The sequence below is a fragment of the Bipolaris oryzae genome (assembly GCF_000523455.1).
Source record: "Bipolaris oryzae ATCC 44560 unplaced genomic scaffold scaffold_87, whole genome shotgun sequence".
NCBI classification, from domain to species: domain Eukaryota; kingdom Fungi; phylum Ascomycota; class Dothideomycetes; order Pleosporales; family Pleosporaceae; genus Bipolaris; species Bipolaris oryzae.
Window position 1 is genome coordinate 74,970 of NW_006911363.1, and position 26,161 is coordinate 101,130.

At 49.7% G+C, this 26,161-nt stretch overlaps 9 protein-coding genes across 9 annotated transcripts; 4 read left to right on the forward strand and 5 right to left on the reverse strand.

Annotated features, from left to right (window-relative positions):
• Positions 1-591: 591 nt before the first annotated feature.
• On the reverse strand, positions 592-1,806 carry COCMIDRAFT_6282 (uncharacterized protein; the record flags this gene model as incomplete). Its single annotated transcript, XM_007690876.1, has 3 exons — positions 592-1,212; positions 1,262-1,697; positions 1,757-1,806. 3 exons carry the CDS (start codon positions 1,804-1,806, stop codon positions 592-594), a joined length of 1,107 nt encoding a protein of 368 aa, XP_007689066.1.
• A 594-nt stretch (positions 1,807-2,400) lies between these two features.
• Positions 2,401-6,253, reverse strand: COCMIDRAFT_37765 (uncharacterized protein; the record flags this gene model as incomplete). Its single annotated transcript, XM_007690891.1, has 5 exons — positions 2,401-3,302; positions 3,350-3,459; positions 4,381-5,941; positions 5,988-6,091; positions 6,144-6,253. 5 exons carry the CDS (start codon positions 6,251-6,253, stop codon positions 2,401-2,403), a joined length of 2,787 nt encoding a protein of 928 aa, XP_007689081.1.
• A 551-nt stretch (positions 6,254-6,804) lies between these two features.
• COCMIDRAFT_98324 (uncharacterized protein) lies at positions 6,805-8,064 on the forward strand (the record flags this gene model as incomplete). Its single annotated transcript, XM_007690915.1, has 2 exons — positions 6,805-6,892; positions 6,947-8,064. The coding sequence occupies 2 exons, from the start codon at positions 6,805-6,807 to the stop codon at positions 8,062-8,064; spliced, it is 1,206 nt and encodes a 401-aa protein (XP_007689105.1).
• A 556-nt stretch (positions 8,065-8,620) lies between these two features.
• On the reverse strand, positions 8,621-10,299 carry COCMIDRAFT_98329 (uncharacterized protein; the record flags this gene model as incomplete). The annotated part of the gene is made up of 5 exons (XM_007690916.1): positions 8,621-8,870; positions 8,929-9,302; positions 9,353-9,741; positions 9,797-10,013; positions 10,069-10,299. The coding sequence occupies 5 exons, from the start codon at positions 10,297-10,299 to the stop codon at positions 8,621-8,623; spliced, it is 1,461 nt and encodes a 486-aa protein (XP_007689106.1).
• A 256-nt stretch (positions 10,300-10,555) lies between these two features.
• On the forward strand, positions 10,556-11,571 carry COCMIDRAFT_98325 (uncharacterized protein; the record flags this gene model as incomplete). The annotated part of the gene is made up of 2 exons (XM_007690917.1): positions 10,556-10,607; positions 10,658-11,571. The coding sequence occupies 2 exons, from the start codon at positions 10,556-10,558 to the stop codon at positions 11,569-11,571; spliced, it is 966 nt and encodes a 321-aa protein (XP_007689107.1).
• A 470-nt stretch (positions 11,572-12,041) lies between these two features.
• Positions 12,042-12,999, reverse strand: COCMIDRAFT_37769 (uncharacterized protein; the record flags this gene model as incomplete). The annotated part of the gene is made up of 4 exons (XM_007690892.1): positions 12,042-12,071; positions 12,118-12,468; positions 12,500-12,796; positions 12,856-12,999. 4 exons carry the CDS (start codon positions 12,997-12,999, stop codon positions 12,042-12,044), a joined length of 822 nt encoding a protein of 273 aa, XP_007689082.1.
• Positions 13,000-13,370: 371 nt separating this feature from the next.
• Positions 13,371-14,482, forward strand: COCMIDRAFT_98267 (uncharacterized protein; the record flags this gene model as incomplete). Its single annotated transcript, XM_007690918.1, has 3 exons — positions 13,371-13,966; positions 14,024-14,314; positions 14,380-14,482. 3 exons carry the CDS (start codon positions 13,371-13,373, stop codon positions 14,480-14,482), a joined length of 990 nt encoding a protein of 329 aa, XP_007689108.1.
• A 395-nt stretch (positions 14,483-14,877) lies between these two features.
• Positions 14,878-16,489, forward strand: COCMIDRAFT_98380 (uncharacterized protein; the record flags this gene model as incomplete). The annotated part of the gene is made up of 3 exons (XM_007690919.1): positions 14,878-14,940; positions 14,988-16,082; positions 16,160-16,489. The coding sequence occupies 3 exons, from the start codon at positions 14,878-14,880 to the stop codon at positions 16,487-16,489; spliced, it is 1,488 nt and encodes a 495-aa protein (XP_007689109.1).
• A 1,187-nt stretch (positions 16,490-17,676) lies between these two features.
• COCMIDRAFT_6291 (uncharacterized protein) lies at positions 17,677-26,121 on the reverse strand (the record flags this gene model as incomplete). The annotated part of the gene is made up of 6 exons (XM_007690877.1): positions 17,677-18,201; positions 18,263-18,711; positions 18,774-19,415; positions 19,473-24,720; positions 24,785-25,453; positions 25,504-26,121. The coding sequence occupies 6 exons, from the start codon at positions 26,119-26,121 to the stop codon at positions 17,677-17,679; spliced, it is 8,151 nt and encodes a 2,716-aa protein (XP_007689067.1).
• Positions 26,122-26,161: the final 40 nt, after the last annotated feature.

Genomic DNA, 26,161 nt, shown 5'->3' on the forward strand with positions numbered 1-26,161 from the left:
ATGATTGATGGAGTGCCAATGACTCGACAACCCAGGTTCTAACGCAACTCTAAGATGAACAAGCTTTTGGATGCCGAGAGATTGATTAGATTATCAAGAGTTTATAAAGTGGTCCAGAACGTGTAGTTTACATGTAATAGTCAAGAATGGGTCCAGGTGGATTTTCAGATGTGTAATAGCGCCAACGTGATTTTTGCCATCACAAGAAGCGGATCATTCATGTTTTGCATTGAAGTGCAAAATGACTTGTTGTGTGACATCATACCTCATGAGGCGCTTGACTTGAAAAATGATGATGGGTCGGTAACTATAACGTAACAAAATGCTTGTGAGCGGGCTAATAGAGAGCTTGGCGAATGCTAACAGCAATGATCACTGAATTGGCCAGAACAATTGTGGATCTAATGAACTTAGGTATGTTATACCCTAGAGAGTAGAAGACCGCAGCCAGGAAGCTAGAAGAACTGTTTCACGATGATTTTGTGTTGATGGGAGGTCCCGGTCCGACCAAGAAGGAGAGGCATTCGCTGTGCGCCACAGCCGAGGTGCGTTGATTCCTGCGCTAGCGTTGACCAGAGACATCAGTGAACCTTAAACATAGTTCTCACGCGTACCCTTGTCAGCGCTGCGATAGATGGCTTCAATCATCTTATGCCTCACGAGGGCTTCCTCCCAGGTTGTGACACTGTATCCGTTCTCCGTCCTAGTGCCGGCCCACGCGTCCCAGGCTTTCCCCACGCCGAATGAAAAGTCACTTGCCTTTTCGACTTCGACTTCCTTTAGCTCCCCCTCACCGACTGCAAGTTTAACAGATGGCTGGAACATCTGAATATGGCCGTTGATGCCCCCTTCGAGGACCAGAGTACCCTCCGAACCGACAATTTGCCAGTAGAAGTTATGTCCAGAGCGGGATACGCCTGGGGCATATGTCACGGCGACATTGCCGCCGCCATTGATGAGCGACGCCGTAATGCTGACAAAATCATGTGCTGTCTTTTTGCGCTTTTCAACCGGCTTGCCATTTCCATCAACAAGATCGATCTCGGGGTAGTTGTTGGACAGGGTAGCGACAATGCCCTGTAGCTCACTATCCAAGACATAGCACAGTGCGTCGACAGCATGACCAAAAGGTATAGTCAATATGTTAGCTCCTGCTTCAATTGGCAGCGCATAAACTAAGCTTTCTGGAACTACGCCTCCAAATAATAGGCCCTGGTATATTATTAGGAATGAGCACTGCTTGAGGATTGGATGTACTTACATGACCGAACATTGTAGTTCCAAGGATCTTTCCCAGCTTTCCTGAGCCAACAACTTCCTTTGCCTTGATGATAGACGGGCTTTGACGCGCTTGTAGTCCGACCAAGGTCTTTACTCCCTTCTCATTCGCCAAATGGACTAGCTCTTCAGCTTCCGTAGCGTTTCGAGCGAGCGGCCATTCGGAAAATACATCTTTGCCTGCTTCAAGTGCTGGTCGGATAAGATCGTAGTGCTGAGGTACATTGACGCTGACAGCTACAATGTCGACATTCGGATCTTGAGCAATCGAAGTCGGGCTATCATGTGTCGAGACGCCATCCAAAGAGTACTCCTTGGCTGCTGCTTCAGCAGAGGATTGCGAACTGTTTTGAAGGGCTGTGATCTTGTATTTGGAGGTTTTTTGGAAGTAAGGAAGGTGGGATCGAGATGCCCAGGAGCTACATATTATGTTAGCCGTTTCATGCGTCAGATCTTTCTTTCAATACTTAACACACACCCTTTGGCTGAAAGACCAATCAATCCGACACGCTTAGGTGAGTCTGTCATGATGTTTGTAATGATCGAGAGGTTTTTCGGGCTGTACAAAGTTTATAGGCATCTTTGGTATTCCATACCCAATCTACCTCGGCCGTCTCAATGGCAAACTCCCCGCTTTGCCCCACGTAGTCTTGCGCGATCGTACGTACCAAAGGCGTATGCGACGTCACTTGCCAAGCAAATCAGCCGTTTCCACCTAAATTCGTCCGCTCGTTCTGTCCCATATGTACCTGATGATATTGCGCCATGTGCGATTATAGGAATGTTGAAGTTCGGGATACGATGTTTTCTCTTACCAAGAAATCGTCGACTCGCATTCCTGCTATCACGCCCATTAACATACATAATTAAGCTCCTCAAGGCTACTTGCAAACGTGCCTGCACCAATTGAATACGAGTTTAGCGATAATTGTCGTGCTATTCAACTTGTCATTCTCACTCACTACTAGGCCCCGTATTGTCACATTCCGATCATGCTCCAATAACGTCACACTTAACCTAAGGCTAGAAACAGCAACCGAGGAGCAGGATCTGGGTCACTGTCAACTTTCCATGAAGCAACAAAGTCAACAAAATGGTTACACTTGATTTCTCCACTCGTTTCTACATTATCACACATGCTGCATTCGACATATCCCGCAAATATCTCTCCCTGAACTGTTTTTGCACCAATATCCGTTGTTTCTCGAGGTCCTTAGTGTGAGCTTCCTGTAGAAGTTTCATGTTCTCCCTCTGCCTCTGTTCCTGCTCCTCGAAGCGTTTTCTCGCATCCTCAATCAATTGCTCTGAGCTGATTCTCAGGTTGACCATTTCTTGTCGCTGCTTTGCGAGACCGTCTTGGTATTCTTTTCTGGCTTGTTCTAGAATTTCCCGATCCTCCTTGTTATGCTGTTCTCGCGCCTGTCGTAGTTCTTTCTCAAGATCTTTCAATTTTTTTTCGTAGTTCTTAATCAAAAGTTCCACCGTTGAAGCTAGCTCGCTTCCTGCGCCTGTGTCAACGAGGTCTTTTGCTTCGTCAACCATTTCGCGTTGGATGTCGAGTGTGACTGGTCGCTTTCTGGAGATTAAGTAGTTGATGATCTTGGTCGCCGAGGCCTTTCCGTTGTCGTGGCGATAAACCTTACTGCCATGATCTATCATCTTCTTCCACAGCTGCGGCTCCCTTTTCAATTGCTTTTCCCTCTCTTTCCCAGCATTTTCGCCGGCTTGTTCCCACATCGTCGTAGCCAAGACTACGCTCCCGAGGGTCTCTTCTCCGCATAGTTTCTGGAACATCTTGATGTTCTTGATGCCGCTGCCGCCGACCCGAAAGTCTGAAATTCTCTGAAGGAATATGATACCCGCGAGCTTTACATTCGACACATGGGCTTTGTTAAGCCAAAGTGCGACCTCTCTTAAAATCTCGGAATCGGAGCGATATGTATCGTCGAATCCTGGAGTATCAACAAGGTAAATCTTTGTACCGTCTTCGGCTTTGCAAGTTGCCACTTGTACTGATACTGTGCCTGGAGACGTTTAGAGTGATGATTGAAATGAAGACCACGTCTCTTACATGAGTCCAATCCATGACCGACCTCGAGCGGCGTTTCTGCAAATAGATTGACAAACGTTGTTTTGCCGCAGCCAGTGATACCCATAACAGCGATGATAATATCATCAGGCCTTAAGACACAGTCAGTATGCAGTCGAATGAGGGGCGCAAGGTCGCACTTGAGATTCGGGAGATTCGGTTCCTCACGATGAGGGCTGTCTACCCTGTCTCCTCTGTCTGCTGTCATGTTTGCGCGATACAATCAAGAGTGTCCATAGAAGAAAATGGTTCAAGGTAGTGAGAAGTTGCCGTATAAATTTAGCCTTGTGAAGTAGGTGCGAGAGTCAAGTCGGCCTTGCAAGGCAAGATGAGAAGGCAACAATGCATGGCCAGGGCTATGCGGGCTGGGACTGCAAGTGCATACACGATGCATGCATGCCATAGCAAAGCGCCATGACCAGCAGTGCACCTCTGAAAGCCGGGCTGTGCTGTCCGCTTGCGTATGCGAGCCACGGTGTTAGTAATTGGATGGGCTCACTAAGTAGAGATGGAATTATTTGCACAACTGAACGGTGACGAACCAGCTTCACGACCACTCCACCATATGTGTTCCTACCAGGCAGCCATTCTGAAGGAGCTGACCGGCAGGCGCCAGCTCATCCGCAGATGATGCGGTTCGTGTAATGTGCATTGCCCCAAGTGGGGCAGTGCATGCACCTCGCTGCGCTGCAAACCGACTAAATTGGAAACCCTTCCCGCAGCTTATAGCCAATCATGTACATAATGCCACTCCACGAAGCGTTCTTCCATTGATGTATGTAGGCCTGCTCGAGCAATGCAACGAAGAGCAGAGGCAAGATGTATCGGGCCTTGTGGTATACATATCACCGCGTTCTATGAAGAACAGTGGAAGGCACTTCTAATAATGAGCTTGAAATCATATATAGGATCGGCACTTGAAACTGAGTATGTTAAATGATTGAAAAGAGACTAGTCGTCAAATTTTTGTCTATCTCGCCTGATTGCGACCGCGCGAGGTCAGTTCATCATACTGGTTGTCATGATATGAGCCAGATTGAAGTGGTGGCTGCCGTATGGATGTGTGTACGGCATCATCATATCTTCGCGGGAGAGAACCTGTAGGTGGAGGTACAGTGCGTTTCAATCCATAAGGATCGATACTGACCTGCCCAGGTATTGATTGAACTTGACCAGTTGCATAGCCCGGGGTTGTTGGCGTATAAACTGGAAGATATTTGTGTTGTGGATGACTGGGACGATTTGAATTCCCAATCCCAACTGCATCGTATCCCGGCTGGTAAACGTGATCGTATCCTTGACAATATTGTGTTTGAGAATTTGGAGATACGTAATACGTCATTGTGTCTTGCTCATCAACATGGGTCGTATATTTGGTGGTCCCTTTCCCGTTTTGGCCATATCTGGATTGACTTTGTCCCCTTGTCAGCTTTGTCGGTGACTTTTTCGTTATTTTCGCCTCCAAGGGCATTGAGTCCGCACGGCGCGCTACAGGTACTGGCTCTCTCAGATCTTTTTCAGGTGATGCGAGAAATGCGAGCATCCTTGCTACCCAATCAAACTGGTGACTTCTCTTTTTCTTCACCCTTTCTCGCAAGGCTTGTTGATCCTCAAGTTCTTTCTGGGCTGCCTCAAGTCTTTTGTTACGCTCCTCCAACTCCTCCATCTTTTCATTTTGTGCAATTTCCTTCTCCAGTCGTCGCCTCTTTTCCTTTTCCAATTTGAGAACTTTTTGCTGAAGCTCATAGGTCATGCGAATAGACTGTTCCTCCAACATCTTATCCCGAAGCATATCGTCATGTTTTCTAGTATACCATGCTTTTTGCTCGTTTTGCATATCTTCGAGTGTCACGGAGAGACTTCCTTGATCAGCTTTAAGTCGATTCATCGTGGCTGTGCAGTCCTTTATCTCTTCTGAAATTTCGCTCCTGAAATCATCGTCATCACAAGACTCCACACTGTCCTCTAATTCTTTCTTTTGCATCTCATATCTTCTCCGCATATTATCCAGCTCGCCTTCCAAGTACTTTCCTGCCGTTGTTTTCTCCAGAGTCATCGTTCTGCTTTGTTTCATCTCTTGCTGTAGTTGTAGAGAAAAATGTCTTTGCCTGTCAGCAAGCATTTCGACGATTTGTCGCGCGCTGTCTTCGCCGTAGTGCCTCTCCATACGAGCATCAGATCTTATCAATGTGCCAAAAAACTCTTCCCGTTCTTTCAACGTGTTTTCGCGTACCGTTGCTGCGTCGATTGCTTCCTGAGTCTTGATCAAATCCCACATGGTTGTAACGACGGTGACATGCTTGAAGCAATGCTCGCCACAAATCTTTTCGAAAATTCGTAAGCTCTTGACTGAAGATCCTGACATTCGCACATCAGTGATTCGGTGAGCATAAATCATTCCGCCAATGGTAAGTCCACTGCCATAGAGATCACATAGTGTGCAGAGGAAAGATGCAATCTTCTTAAACACCCCTGCGTAGTCTGTGTTGGTATCATCGAATCCTGGTGTGTCGATAAGATAGAGTTTCCGTCCGTCACTTCTACGGAACTCATAAGGAATGATATCGGTAGTACCTACAAATGTGAGATCACGAGATCAGAAGACTGTATCCAAACGTACATGATTCTAGTGAATGCCCAATCTCAGCGTCTTGATTGGTGAGCTGGGAAATGAATGTGCTTTTTCCAGCACCAGTGAGACCCATAACTAAGATTCCTATAGATCTAAATGCTCGGTCAGCGCGATAAGAATGGCCCATATGTACTGTTGACGTACTCAGATGATGAGGCATTCTGCGGCGATCTGGAATGCTGTTGCGATAACTGCATGATATCTATCACATCCTCACTGCGCTTTCGGATGATGGGGTCACCAGAGTTACTCATGGCCAAACTTCTGAACAATTGTCGTGATAGAGGGTAGAACTCTGAGCCCGGTTGCGCAGGTCGCTGATGGTACACGTCCCCACAAGTGACGCTAAAGTGGCCAGGGTATGTCGTCCACGCCACTTTTTGGTGTTTCCTGTAGCCTAACAAGCGAGTGTAATATTGCGCAGTGCATACATTAGGGTCAAGCCACAAAATTCGCGCCCGAACTGTTTGTGTAATCATCCTGTCAGGCGGTTCTGACGTGTACGTTGCTGATTGGCGAAATCCGAAAGATAAATGGGAAGCGAGATTTCAGCCTTGCCCCAGAGACATATGCAGTTCGCCTAAGCGGCCTCAGCCACGCTACCCGACGTTACATAGTAGCTGGAGACAATCACTGGATGATAGCCCAATGAAGTTGGACTTTCGATTGCGACTCAACCACACTTTACTATGAACACTATTATGTTGGATCATGGCTCACAGACTATCAGGTATGCCATCCATGGTGATCATGGAACAGATGCTTACGAAAATTAAATAGCCCAGATGATATCTTCATAGCAGTTATGGGGATGACTGGTGCTGGAAAGTCTAGTTTCATCGAGCATTGTACTAAACCCCCAGAACGCCTTTCGAGCGATGGGCTGTTCTCTTGTAAGATTCAAGAATCCGAACCCCCTTCACCCGACATGAGTTAACGCGAAATAGGCACCAGTCGTGTGTCGATCCATACCACAGTAGTTGGAGGACGTACTGTACATCTCTTGGATACACCTGGGTTCAATGACAGTCGACAATCTGATGGCAAGGTACTGCAGGAATTAGCGTATTGGTTAACAGCTGCCCATGAAAGAGACATCAGACTTAGCGGCATCATCTATCTCCATTGTATCACGAACAACCGTCTTCCGGGCACTGCCTTGCGAGCATTAGATACTTTCAAGAAGATGTGTGGCACGGAAGCATTCAAGGGAGTGATCCTCGCAACAACGATGTGGGACATGGTTTCCGTGAGAGACCTAGCCAAGGCCGAAAAGAGACATGAAGAGTTTTATGAAAAGATTCGCCATGATATTATCGAACACGGTGGTAAACTAGTCAGGCTATCAGCTGTCGAGATTGATGCTGTGAAGATCGTTCATCATATCACTCAAAAGAATCGAAGACTTACCCTGAGATTCCAGCGGCAGTTAGTAGATGAAAACCGGCTGATATATGAGACGGAAGCTGGGCAGGTACTATATGAAGATCTCAACAAACGCTACCAGTCATTACAAATCATGGCAGATGAGGCTCATAGACGAATGGATGAGATTGTTAGTACTGGACGAAGAGAGGCATTGCGCGAACTTAGCGAAACCACATCCGAGATGGCTGGAGACATCCGACTGGTTGAAGAAGACATTGAGCGCACAAAAATAGCGTTTGGAAGTATTCGGGAAAAATGGGAGAAAATCATCGATCAAGATGATCAAACTCTCCTTCTGACTGCGCAGAATCTCGAGCGACAATTTGTGCGGGAGAAAGGTTACAAAGGAGATGGAGAGAAAGCTACGACAACCAACATGTATACATTGGCACCTCCATTGAGTGAAACTTCGAGAACCTCCAGTACAGAGACATTTTCTAGCCTCGCATCCCAAGAAACTGTGGCACAAAGGCTCCACGATCTTGAAAAAGAACGGCAAGCTCTTTCTATACGAATCGGACAAAGACTAAGCAGAAGATACACAACTCAAACGCGAGAAGCAACAAGCATAGGCGTTATAGGCACCACTTTGGCAGCTGGCCAGCTCATTGCTGCATTGGCCTGTATTGTAATGTAAGGGTATTCTAGTGGCCGGCGGCAAATTTAAGGATCGAGCGTTTGCCTACCGTATCTAGACATACACCAATATAAGGGGGTGGACAGCGCTTGTCGAACTACTATGTAATGTTGAATAGTTTCCTTCTCAACACGTTAACATAAACGAAATGGCGGACGACAGATCAGGTCTTGATGATTACTCCGAGGATGGTTACATGAAGCTGCTGAAATTCTGGGAAGATTTGATAACATTGTTGAATACGCATACAGGCTACATGGGGCCACGCTAGACGGAGTTTTTGATTGACGCTCGTTATGAGTGCTCACAATGCTACGATGTAATATAGAGTAATAATGGATAGAGGACATCAAAGATAATATTAGTAGCAGGATGATTTATCTATATCGCTGCTAAGGCTCATGGTCCTATGAAGGAATTAGTTGTGAAAGTTAGGGAAACAGGTATTCTGTGAGCTAGATCGGCTGATGTTTCTCTGGCAAGGACCCTGCTCTTGGAGATGGGTAAGAAGAGATGAAGAGTTCGGGTGGCGCGGTATACGGGGGCCTTGGTCATTCTAGTAAGCAAAACCGTTCGTGAAATTGAAAAGGTTTTGCGGATCCCATTTTCGCTTGAGTTGCTCAAGTTGCGGAAGTTTTGCTGCAGTGTACCAAGCGTTGCGACCTTCATCGCCATGTGCGTAGTTAACATAGACCTCGAGCCCCTTTGCGCCATTGAGCTTTGCAAAATTTCCACGTATCTCTTTCGCGAACTTCGCGATAGCAGATGTCTGGGTATCAGTTGTGAAGCCACTAAAGCTCATAAATCTGCACAAGTATCAGTTGGCAGTAACTATGGGTCCACATGGTTGTTGTTGGGACTTACAGATACGCCATTGTGGCTCGATACGGATACGCTGTAGCCTTGTCTGGTGTACTGAGCGAGACTCTAGTAGGGAATATCTCTGTGACCATGTATGATGTTGTCAGATTAGTTGCGGCATAGAAGTCAATATACGCAGCAAGTGTCTTCTGGTAGGTCGCAACATCATACTGATACAGATTCATGCCATATGACGCTTGTGGAAGGCCTGAGATACAGCCGAGAGGATCGACACCAAATCGATTTTCCAGGATAAGACGGTTGTATGGAATCATGGTCACATTGGACTGGAGGGCTTTGACGGAGAGTAATGGCTGAAGGATCTTTTTCCCATCATTTTCTGCGCCTACGTAGACGGCATTAACCATTATGACGACCTATAAATCCTGTTAGTGGGCTGTAGTTAGCTTTGACTTTTTGAACTAACCTTGTTCAAAGTAGGAGAGTATTGTATGGCGCTCGTAAGTGCTAAAGCATCCGGCTGATTCCGAGTGAACGACTTTAGGACGTTGAAAATAGTGGCATTGGCGCTGACTGGGAAAAGAAAATCGCCGTTTAAAGCCTGGCCACGATTGGTCTGGTCATGTAATTTGTAAGTAGCAGAGGTTATGAGACCAAAGTTCTGTCCGGCGCCTCTGATGCCCCAAAACAGATCGCTATTCTCGGAAAGTGATGCATTAACAATGTCCCCCTTTCCGGTCACAATGGTCACCGACTGGAGTGCGTCTATGACCAGACCATGGAGACCTTGATAGACACCAATGCCGCCACCTATGGTGGCGCCAACCATTCCAACACATGAGCAAGATCCAGTCTCTGAAAGGGATGAAAGTAAGTGTCATGTTGAAGAAGTTAAAGAAGAATGACTTACGTATCTCTTTTCCAGCTTGATAAACGGGGTTCAAAACTTCTCCAAAAGTGACAGCGCCTCCAATAGTCATTGTGCTTGCTGCAGAATTAATTGAGACTCCCTTGAAGCCACCGAGGTCTATGTTGATTCCGTTCTTCAGGGCGCTAGTAGTTATGGTATAACCATGGCCGCCACCTGTTCCCATGAACGGAATACTGTTGCTTGAAGCATAATGGACCTTTGCACCAGCCTTAGAACCCAATACTTGGTAAAAAGACATGTTTTAAACTTACGATAGTCGCGACATCATTGGCAGTGGCAGGTTTTACACCCACAACAAAGGAAGGCGCATCATAGGCGTTCCACCTTTGCTTGATCTCGGTAGTGTAGGCCTGGGAACTAGAGAGTACAACTTCCGAGCTAGGGGACAGTTGAGTTTTGAGATAATTTTGAATTTGTCCTGGAGTCACTGCCCATGCCAGATTGACCGAGCAGAGTAGTCCGAAAACCAGGTGTACTGCCATGTTTGCAAACGGCGGGTGTCTAAATCGCTCATCAGGGCGATAACACTATATAATCCAATTGCCTGGCCCGTGGTGAAATGTTCTCCATCCTGGTAAGAAACTAAGTCGGTGAGGGTTAATGAGTCGGGCAGATATGGAGGGGCCCGGTTCGGTGTCAATGCAGAATTCGGCCGAAATGTTTGCACCCAACTACAATTTATGCTCGTTGAAGACCCGTTAAGCTTGCACATAGCATTGCAAGATAGCCAAAATAAACATGGGGAGGGTCGACGTTCATCATCATATACTACCGACTGAATACGTGCAGAGTGCGTTGTTTATTGTAGACTGTTCACACAAGAACTGATTTCTTCGGCAGAATGGAAAAACGCAGCTGGAATTCCCAAAGGACTTACACTACCATCATGGAACGTGGAACTGGACCTACAGTTCATGGACCGCAACGATATTGATGTCTCAATCTTATCTTTGAGCGCTCCAGGTCTTGCGTTCACCTCATCTGCCGATGAAGCCACAAAACTATGCCGATCGGTCAACGAGTACGCTAAGGAGATCTCGACCAGTCACCCACGTCGATTTGGTTTCTTTGCATCCGTACCCCCACTTACCCAGATCAACGCTTGCTTAGAGGAGGTGCGCTACTCACTCGACGTACTCAAGGCAGATGGAGTCGCGCTGTTATCGAGTTATGACGACAAGTACTTGGGCCACGAGGACTTCCGCCCTCTTTGGGAGGAACTTCACAGTCGCAACGCAGTAGTTTTTGTTCATCCAACCTTTGGTGAAACTTGGGGAGCCCCATCTGACCCTACTATTCCCCGACCAATAATCGATTTTCCTCACGAGACAACCCGAACAGCGATCAACCTCATCACGTCCAATATTGTTCGTGATTTTTCGAACTGCAAGATCATTCTATCTCACGGTGGCGGTACCCTCCCATACATGGCGACGAGAGTTGCGCACCAAACAGCCGACCTTGGACTGAAAGATAAAACAGCCGACGATTTCATAAGAGAAGCAAGATCATTTTACTTTGATCTTGCATTGACGGGGTTCGAGACCCCCATTAGGCTTTTGCAAGATTTCGCCGGTACAGATCACATATTATACGGAAGCGATTTCCCGTTCGCTCGTGAAGGAACCATCACGCCTCAAATCGAGAACATCAACAACACAGCTATGGAAGACGACGTGCGGCATTCGATTGAATGTGGCGCTGCAAGAAAACTCTTTTCGCGTTTCAAGACCGATGAAAATGATGGACGGTAGATTCTCTTTGTATTTCATTGGTGAGGGCTGGGTCTTCTAGGCGACTTTCCCATCATAGTATGAATGAATTTGTAGAATACGTCAAGTAGGGTACCATCACGAAAACGATGCGATTTCAATCTAGGAAGGACGCACTCAATATGACTTTGGAGTTAATGATGCAAGATCGCCAGATAATGGCATAGCTTTGTGAATCTTGTACCAGGCCTAGGAAAAGGACGCTAGAAGTTTGATAAATAACGATCTCCTCTGAACAAGCACTTGCAAAGCTATGGCTTCATACATTGTTCACTACTTAGTAGCTTTGAGTCACAGGAAGTCAATGGCATTTTGTATGTATAACGCACGAAAGACGTGAAATGTATAAGAGGTGTTATTGGGTCAAGCTATGAATCCCCAGAAAAAAGCAGTTGAGTGTCGTTAAGATCGTGGTGTCGTTTTGTGGCTCCGCGTCAGCAAAATATAGCAGCCTAAGATACGGTGGAGATGGCGAGTTGATCCTATCCGTTTCAGTAAGAAACTCAATAGAGGAAGTCTGTTACTTACAGGGCCACCAAAAGGAAGGATGAAATCTGCCGTCTTGGTCGTATAGCTAAATCCATCAGGTGAGGCCTCCGCCTTACCCGCCTGGACATATGCTAGATACTCTGGGGCGCCCGGGAAGACGATGTTATCGGCCAAAACAACAGAGCCAGGTTTGAGTAGGGAAAGCTTCTCGCACAACTGCAAATCGGAAATGTAGAAATCTTTCCAATGATCCAGAAGCATGAAGTCAACAGTGCTTTTTGACACTTTTCCTTCCTTGACGAGGCGTGCCAACGACTCCGAAGCCGAGCCAACATATATGGTGACAATGTCTCGTAAGCCTGCTAGATCGGCGAGACTGGCAGCAACGGGCTGCGATTATGGGGTTCTTTTCGAATGACACATAGCGAACGCGCTGTCCGGGGCCAGCCCGGGCCACCATGGCGCTGGCAAGGCATATGGCAGAGTAGCCAACATAGGAGCCGAATTCCAGAAATAGGGTTGGTGCAGGCTCAGCGGTAGTAAGAAGTTTGGTTATAAACTCGCGTTTCTCTGCTCCGATGGTCATCAACCCTCGCGGGATCGTGGCAGCGAAGTCGTCGATGGCATTGCAGACCGCATCTGGGTTGCCACGTATTTGTTCCAGATCCGGGTGGCTGTATACGTATTTCAATAGTGCAAGCTCTTCAGCACCTTGATTCTGATGATACAAATTAGCCTTGTATCTAAAGCGGGGCCGCTGGCTGCTGCAAATCGTACATGATTGGCTGCGACAGTGGCATTAAAGAAGCCAGCACTATTTGCAACTTTTGGTGCTGAGCCGTCGACGAGTGTATCGGTGTCGAAGTACTTTGAAGTACCTCCCACGGGAGTAGCAGTGTTTGCCGGGAGGACAGCCGCCATCTTTCTTCAATTCAAGATCTCTGCGTAGTGTAGCACAGCTGTGTTAATGGTAGTAAATAATACTTGTACGTTGTATAGCTAATGCATGATATATACAGATCATCACTAGTTCGTGGTCAGCAATGTATAAGTCGGGCGCGTCGGTCCGTTTCGGGTACATTTGATTCGGTCGCTGCATCCAGCAACCCCAGCGTGTATGGGGAGCAGTCTGCACACGGAGATAGGTGTTTGTAAAGTATAGCGCGCGCATTGCCGGAGATAGTAGACACGGAGATAAACGTTCTCCAACAGTTGCCATGCTATACAACTTCCAAGGCCCCCAAGCTTGAGGGGTTATCTGCCACCATATCCGGAATTCCAATCGCGTCACTATGGGCTTCGCAACTACAATCCTTCATTCCCAATTCTTCGTCAAGCCACCAGTGCCCTCGTCCGATTTCTCCGGCCAAACAATTGTCGTAACTGGTGCTACATCTGGTCTTGGATATGAAGCAGCAAAGCATATACTGCGGCTCGGGGCGTCAAAACTCATCCTTGCAGTGCGCAATGTTTCAAAAGGCGAACAGGTTGCGAAGGAGGTTTCGTCCGCGCTATCCCTTCCTCTGAGCAATGTCGAAGTTTGGGAGTTGGATCTCAGCAGTTTCGCATCTGTGAAGAAGTTCGGTGAGCGCATCAAGACATTAGACCGCTTAGACGCCGTCATACAGAATGCGGGCATCATGACCAGCAAATTTACTCCAGTTGAAGAATGCGAGAGTCAAATAGCAGTAAACGTTATCAGTCCAGCGCTTCTCGGCCATCTTGTTATCCCCAAACTTCAAGAATCAGCGGCAAAAACTGGAAGTCGAGGAAGACTGGCTTTTGTAGGAAGCGATCTCCAATTCCTTGCACCCTTGAAGGAGAAGTCCCATCCAGGCAGTCTCCTCACGGCGCTCAATTCGGAAGAGCACGCCGATATGAAAAATCGGTAAAGCTTACTCGACGTAGTAGCTCTTATTGCTCACTAGCTAACGATTGATCACAGTTATGGCGTCTCCAAGCTTCTGCTTATGTGGGTAGTGCGCGACTTGGCACAACGATACCCATTGTCCGATCAGTCAAATGTACTCATTACCTGCCTGACACCTGGCCTGTGTCAAAGCGATCTAGTGCGCGATGATGAAAGCTGGATTGCTGGTGTTATCAGGCGCTTTGTCATCGGAATCGTTGCACGGTCCACTGAAGTTGGCAGTCGTACTCTGGTCTTTGGTGTGAAGCCCGAACTCGGTGAGGAGTGTCACGGTGCATTCCTGATGGACTGCAAAGTTTGCGGAGAGTACGTATAATACGAAGATGATGAAGGCTATGATTGGAGCAAAGCTAATAAGCAATCTGGTATAGTTTGACCGGCAACACAAAGTCGCCCGAGATGAAAGAGGCCAAAACCAAATTTTTAGGCGAGCTCCGTGCGCGCTTACAAGAAATCTACCCTGAACTTCCCTGATGGGCCTTGTAGGTCATATATTCGGAAAAAAGACTTTTTATTTTTAGAGTGCTCTTAAGGATGAGAACATGGTGATAAGCTTGGTGATGAAGCCAGGTGTTGTCACAAGTGCAGGTCCTAGAGCGGTAGAGGCTAGGAGTAGCCATCCGCTTATCGCGGATACCTGTAGTTGAGAGCCCTGTAAGGTATATACTATAGTCTCCACCCTTTCACTTTTTTTTGGCGAAACGGTATGATATTTTGAAAGTAGTCGTGTACACACATATATAGCCGAGCCTTCACTCTCAGAATTAGCCGATGCCGAAGAGGGCAATTGTACCATCAATCTTCTAAAAACGTAGCTTTCGGAATGCATAGTTGTGCCTGATCACTAAAAATCATCGGAAAAAATCATAATGGCGATTTCTCAACCTGTCGAGATGTTGGATATGCCTAAATGGTTGCTAGCCGCCTGTGTCGTGAGTGATAAGCCCATCGTATCAAGGCTCAGATTAACAGCATCTAGCTTTTATCGTTTTTGGCTCTTCGCGCCATCTACCGAGTAACATTCCATCCTTTGAAATCTTTCCCGGGTCCCGTCAGCCGCGCGATATCGCACATTCCCCATGCTCAATCGATCCTCAGAGGATACTTGCCACACGATCTCACTGCACTTCACGCCAAATATGGCGAGGCAGTGCGTATTTCACCGGATATGGTATCTTTCACCGCAGCCGAGGCGTGGACTGACATCTACGGACATGGACCAAACCGTAACTTTGCAAAGTGGGGCATGACTCGCAGCCACAAGACTGTTGACCATCTCTTGTCAGCCAACAATGCAGACCACTCACGGCAACGAAGAACGGTCAATCACGCGTTCAGTGACAAAGCACTACGAGCTCAAGAGAGCCTTGTAATGCGGTACATCGATCAGCTAACGAGTGTACTTGCGGCAAATTCCTCGAGTGAGATCAACATCAAGAATTGGCTTGAGTATACTGCATTCGATATTGTTGGAGATCTAGCATTTGGCGAGCCGTTCGGGTGTTTGTCAAATGGAGAATACCACCCTTGGGTTGGGCTACTGTTCCCCTTCATCAAAGCGCTTTCGCTGTTTGGAGCCGCCAAACTATTCAAACCTTTTACGATCTTCATCATTGCCCTTTTGCCAAAGAAGGATATCAAGGCGCGTATGCAGCATATTAAGTTGAGCGCTGAGAAAGTCCATAAGCGCCTGGCGGCAGGGGAGCAACCGCATCGATCTGACTTTTGGACGTACATCCTGCGACACAATGATGAGAAGGGCATGAGTATCGAAGAAATGGAATCGAACGCGAGCCTTTTCATCATTGGTGGGAGCGAGACCGTTGCGACGGCACTATGTGGAATCATGTACCTGTTGGCCAAGAACCCAGAGTCGGTGCAGAAGCTACGCACGGAAATCACGGCCGCATTCAACAAGCAGGAAGACATCAATATGATAAGTGTAGGTGGATTGAAGATGCTGCAGGCCACCATAAATGAGGGAATGCGCATCTACCCGCCTGTTCCAGCTGGTCTGCAGCGCATCGTTCCCAAGGGTGGTGCAGTCATTGCAGGACATGTTGTACCAGAAAACGTAAGCAAATTTCCTAGACTATTTCTAGATGAGATTGTGTGGACTTCGACATACGAGTACTAATCGCCGTTTTGTAGACCATCGTCAACGTCTCTCAACAACCAGCCTACCACCTCCCCAGCAACTTTGCACACCCTGAAAAGTTCGTACCAGAACGCTGGCTTCCCAATGCCACACCAGAATACTCAAGAGATAGGAAAGATGTGTTTCAGCCCTTTAGTACTGGGCCACGCAATTGTGTTGGCAAGAACCTTGCGATGGCGGAGATGAAACTCATTTTGGCTCGTCTGGTGTGGCAATTTGAGTGGCAGCTAGCTGATGACAATTTCAAACTCGACGAGCAACGAGTATTCATTATGAGAGAGAAACCGGATCTGAACCTCCGTATGAAACTCAGGGAGTTATGATTACATAGGAGGTCATAGTAACGTCGACGGTTGGTTATAGCTTGGCTTTTAGTATGTCACAAGGCGAGTATTTTGTTATGAGTTATGAAGTTTACCATGTTCTATTTCTTTCAAATATGATTTGTGCCTTTTGTGCGCTAATACAATCTTTTAACGTGGCTCTTAGAGTATTGGGGAAATTCAGTTTGAAGCGAGTATCACTAGCACAGTGGCCACCATATTGACTTTCATTCGATGTACCAACCAAAGGATTGTTGTGGCAAGTTCAAAGACTCCACTCAGAACAGGCAGCCATCACCAAAACGATTCATGCAGAATAGTCGCAGCCAACGCCATTCTTCCAACCTCTTGGACGCCGACTTGTTGACAACACCCTCCTTTCTTCCTACACGTCGTCCACTCAATAAGCCATATTCGTCTCACCGGATTGCACGTACTTACCACCCCCTGACAATCTCCCCAGAGATCCTTTGAACCGACAATCGGTCACATTCAGAAAGTCACCGACCATTGAAGTCGCCGAGTTACGGGCACATACATTCGCAACACAGGACAATATGTGGCCGACCGAGTGACCGACGGGCCGACTCCCCAAAAATGGAGTCGCGGCATGTTTTAACAACTTCGATTGTAGGAATGGCAACACCGGAGAGTATAGCGCTTGGTTGAATTGTCGGAAGGATTGTAGATGCATGCGATGCAGCATGCAGTGAAGGGCTGGCGAAGAGGAAAGTCAATGTTGCCTAGTCACCAGGGTCTGTACATATTACGATGAAAGTGCATCAATTAATCGTCTGCATCACGAACGCCCATGCGAAACAGCAGGGAGATTAAGCTAGGGTTCTACTAGTTTATTTGTTGTAATAAAACGTGATCCAGGGGTAGATGGGGGAGATGTGACAAGCGCTGAGGAAGGTTAAGTGGTCAAGGCGTGTCTAGTGAGCCTTTGAAAGCCAGTTGAGAGCTGTAATTGTGTGATGGAGATTCGTCATTGATGGTGAAGAGAAACAATGAATAATTCGAAGGGTATTATTTGAAATTCCTACCAAGCAAAGTGAAGGATACTTAGGTGACTATTTGTACAGATTGTGAAAAGAAAATTGAACCCTAAGAAGCATTTCAAGCACCAAAACACCATGTGTACGTAAAGCAGACTCGGACATCAGAAAATCATAAGATCGTTTGCCTCAGCATCTCAGCTTCTCGAAGAGAAACTCATAACCTGGCGCAACCGTTTCATCCCACCTTTTAGTGCCGGGCTTCAATGTGACATCATGAATATGCCTGGCTCCCTGGACCGTAAGCAGCTGTCCTTCGATGCCAGCTTTGCCCAAAGCGTCAACAAACGCAACAGCAGTATGATAAGGTACAATCTCGTCATTTGTACCATGGATGACAAAAGTCGGGACAGTGTAATTGCCGCGCCGTAGCTGCGCGAGCGGACTGATGGCTGCCACGCGCTCAGGATCTGGGGTGTGTAGCCAGGCATCATCATCCTCAACGTCATCTTCGTCGCTGTCTTCAGAATCTTCCTCAGAGTCGTCTTCCTCAGAGTCATCCTCGTCACTGCTGGCTTTAGGAAGGCCGTTTAGAAGAAGAGGGAGGCCATTGCCCTCTTTGAAAAGCGACAAAACAAGCTCGGAGCGGGGGTCTCCCGGACGGACCCAGCCTAAGCCAGTAGTATCAGTTCCATTGCCGTCGTATTGTGTGAGCTGGATGAAGTATTGTCAGTGCTTCTGTTTCCATGTATGGACGTAATGGGGTGTGTCTTACGGGTTTCTTCGGCAGTGCCTTGATTATGTCTTTCAGCTTCATTGTTCTCTCCGGATACTCTTCAGCCCGGCGCTTGTCCAAATCTCCAGACTCAAAGTCCGTGGGACAATAGAAGCTCAGAATGGCACGTGGTAGCCTCACACTAGCAGACTTGGCCGTCCACGCAGTTGTCATGGCAAGATGGCCTCCGGTGGACCAGCCAATGACTACAACCCGTTCAGGGTCGACTATAATGCCCTTTGCTCGAGCTAGATTGGGCAAGGCGGTTGTCATCCATTTGTATGCATCCAGAGTGTCGGTGATAGGACCATCGATGATGTTAACTTCTGGACAGAGTCGGTGGTCTATGCTGACTGGCAAGACACCATTTTCAAGCAGAAAGTTTGTTTGCGCGGGTCGAACTGCCTTGCGAGAAAGAGTCATGTGACCACCACCGTGAATCATGAGAGCTATTGAACCATGTCAGGGAGATGGATCTCAAGTGTTTAGTATTACTACTGGGAGTTCGTACCAAGAGGCATGGCGGTGGCAGGCGGCTGCTGTGGAAAGAAAACGTCGGCGTGGATGTCCACACCATCGACCGTTTTGTAGACAACTGTTTCCAACTTCTGTCGTAGAGGCGCACGCTTCGGTGCTTCTACGTCGTTTCTCATGCTTGCAATGAGCAATTTTTGTATGTTCAGATCCGCACTCGGACCCTGCGAGTAAGACGCAACAGCAAATCCAGCGTCCTTGAAACATCTCATCCAAGTTTCAGCAGGCTGAAGCGGATAGCAGCCATCCTTGTCGGACCACCAACCGTCTAGCAGGCCATAGGCGATGTCATACCAATCGACGATCTCTGTGACCTCTGAAAGAACGACAAAGCCTGTGGGGTGGAGCAGCTGCTTCAGACGATTGAGTGTCAATGTGCGATCCTGAGTAGCATGCACACAATTCGTGCCAATGACGATGTCGAACGGCCCTGTTGCGCAGAGGGCGCTGGGAGGTGTTTGTTCCATGTTCCAAGTTTGGAATTGTAGCCATGGATATTGGTCGGAAAACACTTTGAGTGCGCGGCCGACAAGCGTGGGAGAGATGTCAGTGAAGGTGTAGTTGACGGGCCTACCCAATCTATTTAGACTTTGTACAAGCTTTCTTGTTGTCCCGCCGACTGAGAATAATTGTTAGCACAACGTCACCATTGCTTTTAAATCCAGTATATACGTACAGCCAGCACCAATCTCCAAAATGTTGACGGGGTTGTTTATTTTGGACTTGGAAACAGCGTCGACGATGGTATCCACAAGCATCTCCGTGGCAGTGGCAAGCATCGGGGAGTTGAGGTAAAAGTCCTCCATAATGGCTTGCGCGTCCTGTGTTTTGAACATGAGAGCGATCGGATCTTGCTTTCCGGCGAGGCACTGCCCGAGTTGGGATCCAGTCACGTTCATCAACGAAAACTCGCATTTGTAAGCTGGGAAATCTTGCCGCACCCTCTCAAGGAGCTCTTCTGAAGTGCTTTGCGGACATGTGGCAGCTCCTCTTACGTGCCGTGATGTGCCTACTGTGTTTACCAATCCATGTTTGCCCAAGATGACCCAGATTCTCTGCATCAATCGATCGTAAGCGTTCTTGCTTCTATAAGCAAGCGGTGGCAATGGAGTGCCCTCTTTTAATTTCCGCAGGTCGATGCCGAGCTCTACGAAGGCTTCGACAATGTAAGCCAGCATGAGCTCGTCTTGGCGGGAAGACACTTTAGTATTGAAGTCTAGAAACCCGCATTTCCTCGCCTTGGCAGCATAGTCCCTCTCACTGTTGATAAGAGAGTCAAAGGGATTTACCATATCAGCAGGGACCTTTGGGGAATTAGGGATGGCTGGTTTGGATGTCGGAGGTCGACTGGTGGGTGTGCTAACAGATGTGGTTGGGACATCGACGGAGGCTGTGAGAGCGCCTCCACAGCTCTTGACAATTTCTGAGACGGACAAGTCTAAGAGGTTGTCGTCTAGCTCGACATTGAACTCGTCCTCAAGCTCACTCTTCAGCTCCATCGCTGCCAGTGAGTCGACACCCAAGTCCCGAAGCAAATCGTCTCCGCTTATATCCTCTGTTGGTGCTCCACATGCATCGGATATGATCTGGACTACGCGCTGGTGGATGGCATTCGATTCGCCTTGAGGGGCTGCCGCCGGGGTCGGAGAGTAAGAATGGGTTGCTTGTAGGGAAATGGAAGTTGGCATCGGCGCCTGCATGGCTGGTGTGATTTGCTCGCTCTCGTTGCCAATTCCGAGATAATTGACAATGTCTGCCACAGTGGAGTCGAGATGCAAATCGTTCTCGTCAATTTGAACAGAAAAGGCATTTTCAAGGTCACTGCTCAGCTCTACTGAGGCCAGGGAGTCAACACCCAGATCGCGAAGCGTGTGCGAATTTTTGATATCCGAAGGGGGAGCACCGCAAGTGTCCGAGATGATTTTCAGAAGGCGCTGCCGACCAGCGCTACTTGCAGCCGCGTGGACTTGTGGAAGAGGATCCATTTGGACAACATGAGCTTTGGCCGATTTGATCTTTGGCTGCGGCTTTGAGACCGAGGTCAGGACAAGCTGTGATAAAGCATTGAGCGTGCTGGCAAGGAGATGGGTCGACTCAATGTCCTTGCCGAATTGCGAGCGCAGGTCCTCGGCAAATTCAACAGCGGCTAGAGAGTCGACGCCCAAATCTGCCATGGTAGCTTGTGCAGCAATGGAATCTACTGACACGCCGGTGTACATGGCAATCATCTTGCGCAGACTACTGTCGTCTTGCTCACTAGGTGGGGTTGCGACACTGCCCTCGCTCTCAGAATAACTGTGCGCGGGAGATTCGTCTGGTGCAATCAAATCAGGCACAGCGTGTCGACTTGGAACTGCCGTCGAAGCATGCTTTTGGGGAGCAGAGTGCTTTCGGGGAGCAGCATTCGTACGGGAAGTAGGGGCAGAGTTTGCTGTGTCCAATAGCCTCTCTAAGGTTGCTATGGGCAGTCGGGTGAAGGCGACGTCCATGATGGTCAAGGCTACAGTGCCGTCAGGGGTCATGACAAAGACATCGCCCGTGGCTGTTGTGTCACTAGTAGACCTAAAGACAGCATACACGGTCCATGAGTCGGCGGCAGTAAAGTCACAGGCTTGGGAGAGGGTAGCACTGTCGAGGCCAGTGGCGACAAAGACATGGTCAGGGATACAGGCGTCACTGCTGTTGATGAGGAGACCGACGACCTGGATGAAGGTGTCTATCGAGACTGTGTCACAAAGCGCAATGGCAGAGCTTTCATCGGGAGCGACTGGGGGAGATGGGACTTTGATGGCGGCCACGGCCCGAGTGCCGTCCATGGTGATGGACTGGATACCGCGCATCAGGGGCGCATAGGTGACGACCTGTGAGAACAAGCCATATGCGCGTTTGGACAAGAGAGTTTCTGTGCCCGGCTTGTTGGAGACATGCTGGATGCGCTCAGCGACAAGGTGTTTGTATGTGTGCAGGGGCGGGGGACTGGCGAGCCGGATCTTACCACGGCCGTGTGTAGAGAAGCGGGACGTGGTGGACGATTTGGGGGCGCTGCGCAGTTGGAAGGTCCACAGGCCAGGCTCACCAGCATCACTCAGCACAACGGACACGTCGCGATTCGGGTCAACGCCCAGGGCATGTTCGAAGCTCAGCTTCTCAAAGGAAAGGGCCCAGGCCTTGTTGAAACGAGAGCCCAGGTGGCACTGGAGGGCCATGACGGCACACTCCATGTACATGGAGGCTGGACAGAGGGGACGAGCACGCACTGCATGGCCGCTGACAATGTCGCGAAAGCGCTTCGACGCAATGTTGACGGTGAAGGCCAGGGAGCCGGGCTGCTGAGGAGTGACGAGCAGCGTCTGGAGCTTCTCTGGCTGGATTGCGGGCTTCACGACGGTATCGTGGTGGGCGCGGGCGCAGGCTTCGGCGGCACGGTCAATGTTGGGGAGCCAGTGGGGGGTGCGGACGAACTCGTAGGGGGGGAGGTAGATGTGACTCAGCCCTGACTCAGCGGGCCCGCCCAGGTGAGGCCAGAAGGAGACGTCGACTCCCTCGCGCCACAAGGCAGCGGTAGCCTCGGCCAGCACACGCGCCGAATGCTGTGCACCCGCAAGGCGCAGGCCGACAAAGACGTGCTGGGCGGGTTGGGCCACGGCACGCTTGGCCATGGGGATGATGGGCGAGTCGGTGCCCGCTTCGAGCCACAGGCACCGCGGGCCCAGGCGTGCTTCGATGCGGCGGACGGCGTCGACAAAGTAGACGGGCTGGCGCGTGTGCTGGGCAATGCGAAGCGGCCCCGGGCTCTGCTGTGCACATTCGTCGGGCACACACATCTCCAGCGGGATCCGGGGCTCCCCAAAGGCCAGCGATGCCGCCACGCCCGCCAGCTCGTCGAGCAGCGGCTCGGTGAAGGCACTGTGGAAGCCATGCGTCACGTCGACGCGCTGGCTGCGCACACTGGCAAAGTGCGCCTCACCCGAGAGCACCGCCTCAGCCCGCGCCACAGCCGAGGCAGAGCCCACCACCACCTGGCTGCCAACGGCGTTGTAGCACGCAACCTCGAGCTCGCCACCGTCCACCTTGGACATAACCTGCTCCACGACGTCGCGGGTCGCGTGTATGGCCAGCATTGTCCCTCGCTCTTCACCCCACTTGGTCGCCATGAGCTGAGCCCGCGCCGCCACCATCTTGAGTCCGCTTCGAAGACTGAGCGCGCCCGAAAAGGCGAGCGCCGTGAGCTCTCCAAAGCTGTGTCCAACAACGGCCTCGACCCGCACTCCTGCGTCGGTCCAGCATTTCGCGCACGCATATTGCACCGCAAATGTTCCCGTTTGCAGCACAACTACATCGTCGAGCGGTTCCGACGACAAGATTGCCGGCACAATGCTCGGGTATCCCATGTCAGCGAGCATGGTGTTGCACTCGTCAATGTACGCCCGGAGCCTGGGGCTGCTCTCATACAGTCCTCTGTCCAGCCCCACTACCCGCTTGCTCTGTCCCCCAAATGCCAGAACCACAGGGCGTGCAGCATTCGCCACGTCAAGCATGCTTGTCTCGACTTGGCCGCTTGTCAACACTCGTCCAAGACTGCTCACGTCCGACACTGTCGTCACAAGCTGGAACCGATGGCGCTGCCTCCGCTCCGCCAGCGTGAAGCTCAAGTCACCGAGCACTACGTCCATCTTCTTTGCCAAAAATGCGTCCAAGGCCTGGCAGTATCGCGTCAAAGACTCTTTGCTGGCTGCGCTGATGACAATGGGCCATGCAGTCGCACTGGCTGCTGCCGCACCTTCCCCAGTTGCCCCAGCACCCTTGCACTTCATTTCCACACACAGCAGCGCCGCGTTACTTCCAGCAGCGCCATAGCTGTTGACACATGCAGCACGCAGAGGTGCGTCCCATGTTTCCACCTGCTTGGCGACAGCCATCTTGTCTGGTGCCAAAGCAGGAATCTTAGGATTGAGAGACTTGAAGCTGGCAAGCGGCGGAATCTGTTGCTTCTGCAACATGGCGAGCACCTTGAGTAGCGACGCTACTCCCGCTGCCGTCTCACAATGGCCAATGTTGCCTTTGAGAGAACCTAGGTGCAGATTGCCTTGCCGGTCGCCTCCACAAAACACCTCACGCACTGACGCTATCTCCAGCGGGTCACCCGCCTGCGTGCCTGTGCCATGGCATTCCACGTACGAGACCTGCTCTGGCTTCATCGCTGCTTGCTTGAGAATGCGCCGGTACAGTGTCATTTGCGCCGGTGAATGGGGCACTGTGATTGAAGCAGAGAGTCCACCTTGGTTTGTCGCGATGCCAGGGATGACACCAAGAATGTTATCCCCATCGGCTCGTGCATGCCGCAACAACTTGAGAACTACAAGGCCTCCTCCGTCGGCACGACAGTAGCCATCGGCATTCTTGTCAAACGGTTTGCACTGCCCTGTGGGGCTCAGGAAGCCAGCTTTGCCCAAATCCATAAAGTTGTTGATACCAGACATGATGTTGATGCCTCCTGCTAATGCCTGTGCGCATTCTCCACTTAGAACCGCCCGGCATGCACGGTTGATCGCCACAAGCGAAGCCGAGCACGCAGTATCAATAACTTCGGCCGGCCCGCTCCATCCAAAGTAGTAGCTGATTTTGCCACACAGGAAGGCTCGAATCGTGCCGGTCGATGTATAGGCCGTTGGGGCATGTGCCGAAGTGTTGTCAAGGTATTCGTTGAAAGAGGCGCCAATGAAACAACCTATGTTGTCCCCGTTCTCACGCTTGTGCGACCTGAGGTATCCGCTCGAATCCATGGCCTGGTAGGCCAGCTCTAGCAAGACGCGCTGCTGCGGATCCATGTTAGCAGCCTCCTTTGGATTGGTGCGGAAAAAGGTGTGGTCGAAGCCATCAACCCCATCGACAAAGTTTCCAAAGAACTTGCGCTTGCTTGTGAACTGTTTACATGCATCAGTACATCGTCCCTTCTTGAACACGGACTTTTGACGACTACCAACGCACCTTCTGATCCTGCGAAGCTCTGAAGCTTGCATGTAGCGGTATACGATCGGGTCGAATCCCTTCTGCTTTGGAAACACCACCCGCCAAAAGATCCCAGAGCTCTTCCATATCATTGGCGCCAGGAAGTCGACAAGCAGCTCCCACAATAGCAATGGCATCTTCGGGATATGTGTATTCACTGAGCTCTGCTTCTCGAATGGTGCGATGGATGTCGATTTTAGATACCTTGAGCCTCGCCTGGTGGAAAGGCATCAGTGGCACGCAATCGCCGATGCCAAACATGGCGAATGTGTGTGATTGGACGCCTGTTGATTGGAGTGCAGATGCAAGTTCGCCGAGTAGTGTCCACCATTCGCATCGTGACGCCAATATAGTAAGAACGGCTTCGTGTGTGAGTGAGCAATCTTGAAGCTGCCGTCCCGTAATGTTGGAGTATATTGGAACCTGCAGCTCTGTACTAGGCGGCAGTCTGAGATTTTCGATCTCATCGCATAACTCGCACAGCTCCCGTGCAAGTTCAGCATTCTCAGGATTGTGTACCTTGCCCCTAAGATGCACTCCCTGAGCCTGTAGGCCCAATTCTCGTGCGTACGCGGTAACTTTCTCGAGGGTAGGTACTGGACCCACGACACTAATTGTCTTCGGATCCGTGACGGCAGAAACGTACGACTAGGCCAGGTCAGCTAAGTAGAGCAGTTCATACGCTGAGCAGTACTTACACCCGGAAACTTTCTCACTATATCATCACCTTGACCCTCGTGTCGGAGACGAAGTACAATCGTCGTTGGACCAGGTAAGTTTTCATCATCGCCCAGTTCTCCATACGCACCCACTGCAAGTGCAATACGCATTGCAATTCCTGCCATGTACACTACCTCGTCCTCGTCCTTGGCGCATGCAATCGCCATGGCAGGTAGAAGTCCACCGCAGTATCCCTGTGCACCACCAGTCTCTAGACCTTGGAGGAATTCGGCGTGTGCCAAACCTGTCAACCGTAGATACTGGAAATATTGACATGTCTGAACAATGACCAATAGTGGTAGTGAAAGGATTCCAGACATGGCGCCCGCTACAGGTCCCGATACACCTGATTCTACCCATTCGTGTAGAGCTCGTAGATACTTGGGCCCTTGGTGCAGCGCAGCAATGCCGGGTCTGCGTGCTGCAAGAATGTCCCATGTTTCGTCAAGTCGCTGAACATCGGCCGCTAGCTTGCGTAGTTGAGGTTGTTGTATTAAAAATGTGCGAAGTTGTTCAAGGTATGCTGCGTCTGGTGCTTTGCTTTGCGGGCAGAATATGGCGACCGATGCCGCCTGAGTGGGTTTTGATGGTGCCATGATGTAGTAGCAACGTGGCGAATGTTGAATGTATCGCAAG